Source organism: Vollenhovia emeryi, unplaced genomic scaffold (assembly GCF_000949405.1).
Source record: "Vollenhovia emeryi isolate VEMERY1.0 unplaced genomic scaffold, V.emery_V1.0 DF939123.1, whole genome shotgun sequence".
NCBI classification, from domain to species: Eukaryota; Metazoa; Arthropoda; class Insecta; order Hymenoptera; family Formicidae; genus Vollenhovia; species Vollenhovia emeryi.
Window position 1 is genome coordinate 3,484,722 of NW_011967243.1, and position 9,357 is coordinate 3,494,078.

General features: G+C 32.6%; 1 protein-coding gene across 4 annotated transcripts in view; it reads left to right on the forward strand.

Moving 5' to 3' along the window:
- The window catches only part of LOC105569738 (serine/threonine-protein phosphatase 4 regulatory subunit 4-like), a 9,495-nt gene extending 1,487 nt beyond the window's left edge, over positions 1-8,008 (forward strand). The window contains exons 2-16 of one of the 4 annotated variants that reach the window (XM_012026433.1): positions 516-766; positions 894-967; positions 1,249-1,355; positions 1,842-2,071; positions 2,186-2,308; positions 2,410-2,513; positions 2,946-3,137; positions 3,202-3,360; positions 3,434-3,616; positions 3,691-4,137; positions 4,205-4,319; positions 4,714-4,753; positions 4,870-4,943; positions 5,197-5,242; positions 5,494-8,008. In XM_012026433.1, coding sequence (XP_011881823.1) covers positions 516-766; positions 894-967; positions 1,249-1,355; positions 1,842-2,071; positions 2,186-2,308; positions 2,410-2,513; positions 2,946-3,137; positions 3,202-3,360; positions 3,434-3,616; positions 3,691-4,137; positions 4,205-4,319; positions 4,714-4,753; positions 4,870-4,943; positions 5,197-5,242; positions 5,494-6,934 — 3,586 coding nt within the window. In that variant the 3' untranslated portion in view covers positions 6,935-8,008. The remainder of the gene's footprint in view (positions 1-515; positions 767-893; positions 968-1,248; positions 1,356-1,841; positions 2,072-2,185; positions 2,309-2,409; positions 2,514-2,945; positions 3,138-3,201; positions 3,361-3,433; positions 3,617-3,690; positions 4,138-4,204; positions 4,320-4,713; positions 4,754-4,869; positions 4,944-5,196; positions 5,243-5,493) is intronic. The other 3 variants (XM_012026434.1, XM_012026435.1, XM_012026436.1) reach the window with 3 other exon arrangements.
- The last annotated feature ends 1,349 nt before the right edge of the window (positions 8,009-9,357 follow it).

The window sequence follows — 9,357 nt, forward strand, 5'->3', positions numbered from 1 at the left end:
TCCACGATCCAAGAACTGTGTCCAAGTTCTAGTTCCAAGAAATGCGTAGCCAATCAACGTGCAGCTCTTCCGCAAGAGATGCAAGTTGATTGGCTGCACATTTTTCAAAACTAGAACTTTGACACAAAGCTTTAGGCCTTGCTGGGGCATTAAAAAGATAAAAGATAAAACAAGATAAATCAGATAAAATAAGGTAATAAGATTAAGTAATGCCCATTAGTGGGCATTGGTGCACAAGATTTTGGTCAGCGGTTTCCCCCTCAGCCACGACGCAGCAGCCCGACGAAAATATTAATTAACCGAATGCGATTGATACACGTAGTCTGACTTTTGGTATACATTGTACAGTTAATGTACACGTACATACATTAATTCATTTAAAAGTAATTTGTAATTGGTAACTTCACATGTCACGTAAATCAGAAGCGATGCAAGATTACAAGTGACATTTTTCCTATCACGCGTGTTGCTTCTGAAGAAAGCAAATGTAACTGTCTACTCTTTTTTTTCCGCAGGAAGGGAGATGAAATCCAGAAGCTCAGTGTCATACAAAGTCTACCAAGTCTTTTGGCCACCGACACGCAATCATGTATGTCTCGAGTGGTACCTAAGATGCAGCAGTCCCTGGCTACTGCATCGCCCGAGTTTCACATAGCAGCGTCGTCCACATTCAAAACCATTTTGGAGCAGAAGCTTGTCAGCCATAATGTTTTTAGTCAGACATTCCTTCAGAGCATATTAAATTCTCTAGAGAGCCGCGACCCAGGTGAGCACGTTTCACTTTCAACAATTTCCACCTCAGAATGCGCGGCATTTTATAGTTTAGAGTCAAACATTCCGTCCACCGTCACGGTATCTGTCCCTAACTTTCATTGTGTGTCTCAATGTTTAAGTTATCTGTCATGCGTGGTTGGAGACCTTACTGGATGTGATCGAATTACTGCCGGTAGAAGTCGTAAGAGCACAGGTTTGTAAAGGCAACTTGAAAAGTTGACGCATTTACTTAGATAGATGGGAAAGAAAACGGGTCTTCCGTTTCCTTAGCGCATATCGACAAAAGCTAACTTTATAACGAGACTAATATATGGATGTAATCAGCGGTGTTTGCAAGTAGAAACTTACAAAGAAAGCATCGTATATGTACTATAGAGTACAATGTGTTTGAGATATTAAATGTAACGCTGTAAATGTAACGACGTAGCTGCACTCTTTTTGGATGGATGATAACAAGAACACTCTCACATACAGATTCTTCCATTGACTATAAGTAAAGGACAATTGTCACAACCCATCTACTCCAGGATAACGTGCAGCAGGTTATTGGGAAAGATCTGTACGCGATTTGATTCTGCCATGTGAGTATATTCACTTACGTATCTTCACGTTTCTTGCGTGTAATAAAATCTTTATGTGTCTAGTTGCGCAAATTATTCGATAGTATTTAGTGGAATTAATTTAGAGATCATATTGACCAGACAATTTCTCAGTATTATAATACATTTTTGTGTCATTATTAAGACCAAAAATGTATATAAAATATTAAAATAATAGATAATTCCTTACTTATAGAGGTAAGTCCTCTGTTATGAGACAGCAGGTTTTCAACGTCCAAATTTAATCGCAAAACTTTTTTTTGTGACAATTACATGATCTAGCAATGAATATTCCACTAAACAGATTTCGCTCCAAGGGCTACCAATTTATTGTGGAATCAACTGACGATGCCTATTAATTTAACAGAAACTCCACTATCCCATATTAGGATTCTATCTCATAATAGGGAACTTTCCTCTACATTCTATTCAATAGATAAATGTGTTATTAAAATTTCTTTTAATTAGGATACAGAAGGAAGTTCTGCCAACGGTACACTCCCTCTGTCAGGATGTAAGCAGTGAAGTGCGAGGTAGTATTTGTTTGCAACTGCGCTTTGTTGCGGAAGGTCTCGGTGCTGAGTCTGTAAAACCTGCTTTGCTACCATCTCTTGTAGAATTAGCGAGTGACGAAGAAATCAGTGTAAGATACGCCTCTGTACAGACAATAGTGTATTTACTACCTCATCTTCAGGAAGGTGAGTTATTGCACATTGTAGAGATACTTTGTTTATCGATAGTAGCTGTATAGATGCCGTTATATCGTGACAAATTAAGTGTCAAACATTAATTCGACTCTAAATTATTTACAGATACGATAAAAAATATAATAGCCCCACTTGTTAAAAAGCTATGTGAAAATGCGACTAAATCGGAAGATAATATGATATGTATAATAGCGGAAGAGCTGGGAAAACTTGTACTTGGTCTAGAAAGTAAGAAGTAACCTTTGTATTTATATTGGCTGCGCTACGTGTTTAAATAATGATATTCAAATGACAGAAATGGCATATATATATGATACATCTAATTTCAGAGTGTTTGTCAGTGTCAGAGAAAGCATGGTTCATAAAGTACTTTCAACAACTTGCACAAATGGGAATACCATCACTGAAGAAAGAGAAACCACGCTTTACGTTTGTGAGTATATATACGTAAAATATATACACGAAATTATTTTTGTGTAAAATCTTGTTGCAATATAAGTTAATGTACAGTTTTATTCATTAATGCCTGGACCTGCATTTTTCTCATCATTTTTCTCATCTATACAAATCACTGGAGTTTCAGGCTGTATGCACGCACTATCACTATTACACAGACTTCTATAGAAGCTGTGTAAACTACAACCTGAAACTCATCGATGTATAGGTGGGAATAAAGATTGTGAAAATGTGAATCCTAGTAAAACTGAGGTCCAGGCATTAATGAATAAGACTACAGTATCACGTATTAAAGATAATTTACAAAGTTTACCCATAAATTATGTTATTTAACTAGTAATCAAAAAAGATACTGACATATTATTCCTTAAATTATGACACGTTCAATATTAGTAGTAAAATTTTGTAGATGAGCAGCGCTCCTGCACAAGATGAAAGACATGTTGAATGCAGAAGGCACTGTGCATTTAATTTGCCAGCAATGTTTATCTTTGTATCAAGTTCTCCGGAAGATGTAGATACAATACTTGCAATATTTGATGCACTAACAAGTGATCATTATTATTTGGTTCGGAAAACTGTTGCGTGTGGAATTCATGAAGTAAGCTTAAATATACGCGTATTATAACAAAAATCTACAGATCTAATACAATTATCATTTGTAGGTGGCAAAGGTTCTAGGGCCGAAAAGTGCACGAATAAAGGGAAATTTAATAAAATTGCTAAAAGATGATTCTGAGGAAGTACATCAAGGTTTAATTCCTCATATAGGCTTAACACTGGAATGTCTAGTCGAAAGTCAAACTATTGGGACAGATAGAATGGTAATTCAATTCTATAATACAGTTTGTAATTCGCAATAATCCCATTTCTAAGATATTATATTATTCGTTACAGGATTCTTCGTTGATGGAAATAGGTAAAGCTTTGTTAAAATGCGAGGCTGAAGTTGCGGGCACAAACAATTGGAGGCTGGCATCATTAATGCATGCGCAACTAGAGATTTTACCTAAATGTTTTCCCAGTGATTTTATATACTCGTACTTTATTCCAATGGCTTTCTCCAGAATTTTACATGCGGTAAGTCTACAAAATTGTATTCTTTACAATTTTACAGTTTCATTAAATATGTACATTTAATTTTTTTATTTTAGCGACCGATACCGGTACGTCTTGCTGCAGGAACGCTTTTCCTTCTCCTTTTGCGATACAACATGAAACCTATACAAAGAGCGGAACTGCGTAATAGAATCTTTACAGATTTGGCCAATAATTCTGATTGTTACGTGAGAATGATGTTTGTTCGTATGATGGTCGAAGCGCTGGAAATTTTTTCTTCTACATATTTTAAGGAACATTTTTTCAATGTTTTATTGAATCTGGCTGAAGATCCGGTAGCCAATATAAGAATGAAAGTAGTATCTTTACTGCCACAACTGAAGAATCAGCTGTGGATGCCGACCGACAAGAAATTGCTAACATCACTGGAGTCAGTTGTGAGACATTTGGTCAACAATGAGAAGGATAGAGACGTATTATTTATTTTAAAAAGCGTTACACAAAAGTTAGACGACATGGATGTCAAGTATGAAGGCCAAAGTGTAAGTAATTTAATGAAATATGTGTAAGCTATTAAGAAAGTTATCTAAATACAATGTTTTTTTATAGTTAACAATAAAGCTTACTAGGCAAGATGTGGAAGATGCCAAAAAGTTGGAAGAAGAAAAGAAATTGTCAGGAATAGGTGTAGGAAAACCAACAAGTGGAACTGTAGTAAAGAAAGGTATTATTAAATATATACTATCTCTGATGTATGTGATCTATCTACTATCATATACTATCTACGACGTCTGTTATCTTTGTTGCTTGAACACAAGTAAAAACTAATTTATATAGATTACATATGATAGATAAGGAAATTCTTAACTATGAAACGTGGCTATGTTCATACAAATATATTATTAGTTACACAATTTAGATTTTGAATCGCAAAACGTATTTTATTGCATACAACTGTTCCTTATTTAATGATAATATGTAGCAATAATCAAAACTTTTTAACTTTTATAAGCAATTAAAAGTGTTTAATGATAATATTAATTAGAAAAGATTATAATATAATTATATATATAAATATTTGCTAAGAATTGGAATAATAATTTGAATAATTTATTCAGGTTGGACAAGAGCAGGAACTGATGGTTCTACAAGAGGAGTGTAAGTTTAAAAATTTTAATGATACTAAATTATAAAATAATAATAGTAATAAAATCTGTTATCAGATCGTTACATATTATTATCTTTTATTAAAGTTATGCAAATCTATGTTTCAGATCACAGTCGAAAGGTGAGCATTTAGTGAAGAATAAGGAAGCATTGCATGAAACAAAATCATTACTAATAAAATGTAAGCAACTCATATTATTTAATGATAACAGAAGTTGAGAAGCGGAAATTTGTATCCAAGTAAACCTGTCGTCTTGCAAGCCTAAGCCATTTTTCAAAGTACAAATTTTTAATTTGCGTTAATGATTGAAGAGAATAATTAGTTAATTGATCTTCATGCTAATCAGTTAAATAAGAGAAGAAATTAATGAGACCGCTAGTAGTAGCTATTGATCATTCTTAATTGTCTTAAGTAAAATAATGACGTTTTACAGATGGAACTGCATCTTCGCATCAAGTAATCGAAAATTTAAAAACGAGGTAAGGAGGATTTAACTTGGAAAAGAAACATAATTCAGAAGAGTATAAAACTAATGCATGTTTAAAGATAACATAATTAGTTTTATATGCTAAAGTCAAAATTTTTTAATTAATAAATTTTATGAATAGCTAAATATATTTAATTATTTATTAATTAAAGACTTTTTATTAATATGTGCTAAAGTATGAATTAGTGTTCTGTTAACTCCTGCCAGACTAATTTTAAGTTATGTCTGCTTTATATTTAACAGAATCCAACTAACACATCCGTGGGAAAAAGTAGGGCATTTCAACTCACATACTAATACATCGCAATTTAACTTTGTGAATGGATCCTCTAATGATTATATTACACCTAAGCCGCAATGTAGCTGCTCCAAGTTAGCGGTATTCCAGGCTCTCTTGTCATTGCCGGATGCTTGTGAACAAGAGTATGAGAGCGACTCCCAATACCATTCATATTACGATACCGACAACGATCACGCAAAGTTCAGAAAGCAGTCAGTCCAAGCGAACGAATATAGTCCCTCCGCTTTTACCAAATCTTTTTTTCTGTCTCTTGTAAAAGAGAATAAGCAAGAGCCGCAACAACAATCTATACTAACACGGGAGGATTATCCGCATGAATTTTCTACTAACATTAGTGGCAAGGATAGAGCGCCTAACTTCGCCGCTTTAAGGGCACTAACAAACGCAGCTCACTATAATTCATGTTGGGCTTTTAGCTCGATGCCGGAAATCTCTATGATGCAGTCAGACGATGAATTCCTGGTAGATGCTGGTATCAGGATACCCACCCAATTGTCCACGTCTCAAAGTACATCGAAAATCCCGCATTTGCAAGATTTTATTGCAACAAGGAGGCAACTAAATACTACTGCGATTCGGTCTAGACGAAACAGTATGAATTTCGATAAGGGAAAGTTTAAGAGACATTCCTCCGTTGAATACGAAGATTGTATGAAACGTAGGACAAGTGAGAGTGACTCGTCGAGAAGCACATCAATTTCGATAGATTATGAAGAGGGTTTGCGACAGCGCAGCATGGTGAAGGAGAATTTGAGCGACCAACACTTGTCGTCCAAGACTGATATGAGAACTAAAAGATATTCCACTCCGCATGGAAGAACTAGATTCGGATGGGACGTTAGCCAAGAGAGATCTCTAGACGAGAAATTGAAAAGAAATTCTTTGATACTGGATAAAGAGAAATTGAAGTTTAATAACTCTAAATGCGTGCTGGATCGAACTAAACGTCATTCCACGAATTTCAGTTTGAAGCTTCCCGATACTAAAGAAACGAAGCAGCTCGTGAAGCGTCATAGTTTCGAGGATCATACCACGGTACGTCGTGCTATAAAAGGATGTTTCTCAACACTGGACGTAAATCACAATCAGGGTCTTAGTAAAATCCCCTTGAGAAATGTTGAATCTCGTAGCAGGACTGCGCCTGCCACCAGAGCGTCTAGCCCTGTACATGTAGAATCGCGATTAAGATTTGACATTGAGAACTGTGATGACTCTCGAAATTCTGTTGATGACAGACACTTGAATAGATTTAGCTCGAGTGATGAAGAGGTCGACAAATTATGTAGGATGCTATTACATTCTCAAACGGCACAGAGTAGTACAGGAATAGCATCAAGAAGTAGGGAAAGATATCCTGTTCACTTGTTGATGAAAAAGTTATAAACAGTATAATTCTGTTATATATCACATAATTTCTACAACTCTTCCACAACTGCATTTAGTGACCATACTTGATGAGCTTCGTATACAGCTTTAAATTTAATTAAGAGGTCTAAATAAGGAGGTCTAAGCTGATTGAAAATTATACATAATAGTTTTCTTTGGAGTTTTTTTTTGTTTAAGCAAAGCTTGTGATTCTCGGTAGAAATTTTATTAGCACAATTTATCCTTATAAAACAAATTCTTCAGTAAGTCATTGTATGACATTGCAATCAAATGTATTCTCATAATGTTCAATGCCGATGAAATATGATAGAGCTTTATTTTTAAACTATGTACAATATGTACCGCTAATATTTTGGTTAAATTTAAAATTACATATCTTAACATAGAACGTTATTGATAATTTATTGAAATATGAGATTCTAGGAAATCAAATCTTATAAATACAATTATCTGAAAAAAGTTGGCATAAGAATCATTTTGAGAATATATTAAAATTTTTATTTTATTGACGCTAATGAAATTATGCTTAAAAATAACAGTCTTATGAATTGTTAACATATCAATTTTGTATTATTGTTTATGATCTACTCTTAATGATATGTATTTTTAGAATTTGGTAAAAAAATTTGGCAGTTTCTCTACATTGTGCCTTTCCTATATGATTATTTTATTTATCTAATTTAATACAAATATTTATCAATTTTGTTTTATTAAAGCTTTTACATTTTATCTTATTATTTTTAACTTGAAATTAGAGATAATTACTTATACAAACAGTATTGTGAAGTGTAAATTGGTGCAACAAGACATGTACTTTATTTTATTAGATATTTATGTCTCATATGATATTGATTGCCTGTGAAATAGCTATGTACTTACGTACGATAAGATAATTACGTTAATTTTAGTTATGTTATTTGTTGAATCAAATTATACTCTTCGTAAAAATATCTTTATGTCTCAAAGAAAGTCATGCATTCTGACTTTACATTGAAGATAAAAACTTGCACGCTTATTTCGAAAGACTGTTTGTTAGATTCTGCGATTAAAAATTGTATAAAATGGAAAAAAGAGAGAAAAGGAAATTTTTATTTTACTGGAAAGCTGCGTATTTAATAATATTGACCTCCATCACACAATAAGGCTATAAATTCTAATCATTAATAATACTAGAAATGGTTATTGTTGTGAAACTGGATTATTCCAGAGTTTAATATAAAATATTATTTAATGAAAACAGATTTTCAGTACTCTCAAAACTAGCACTAGGGTCTAGTCTCTATATAGTTCATGAAAGGTCTGGAAAGATATAGTCATGATTTGAGAAGAATAAATTGTTATCGTTTTTCTAATCTATACTTCTTTGTATCTATTCATCTTAAGTTTAAGTTAATTATTTACACCAAGATTGACCAAAGAGGATGAGACAGTATGATTTAATAAAAAAGAAATCATTCTGTACAATTCACAATGATATGTATTAATATTTAGGAAAACAACGTTTAATTTTGATAAATTATATTAGTTATAAACAATAAATGAAAACTAAGATAATAATAATTAAATCTATTGAAAAATGCGAACTTTAAGTGTACGTTCAATTTAATTTTGTTTATACAAACTTCAAATTATGACTATATTCAGAGAGAGAGAGTGTGTGTGTGTGTGTGTGTGTGTGTGTGTGTGTGTGTGTGTGTGTGTGTGTATACATATTCGTGCATACATATATGTGTGAATTAAGTACATTTTAAGATTTTTATTTTCCTTGGTTAGTTTATCAGTTTATCACTTTATCGAAATTATTTTATCTTAGCAAAAATATAAAATAGTTTTATTGTGAAATTTTAAAAATTAAAGGATTAAATTTACAGGAAACAAAGACTTAGTATCAAATATCTTAATACATTTTAATTGCAATTAGATGTACTTGATTACGAAAATATATAAAATATTTTTAAGCTGAAGAGAGAGAGAGAGGTTTTAATAATATATAATGTACAAAGTTTTGAAGGCATTATGTATTTCTATGTATGAAATATGTTAAAAAAGGTATATGTATACAATTATTGGGTTTGTCTTTTACATATCAAAAATTGGAATTTACTAATTAAGTTTTTGTAACATAATTATTTCTCGTCTACCTGATTTTATAAGAAAATTTGCAAACCTTTCTTCCGGTTATATAAATACACACGGTCGGTCTCGCGCGCGCGCGCTTACACTTGGCGCGAGACACTACCGTGTCTCGTGATAATAAATAATTTTACTCTGAAATAAAAATTTTTTTAAACAGTTTTTTAATGCTTCACTAAATAAATTTTTTAACCACAATACAAAAGATTTCAAATTTTAGTAGTTTAAAAAGTATTGGATAATTTCTCCCAAAAAGTATAATTGTAAATTTTATACCTTTCTTAATA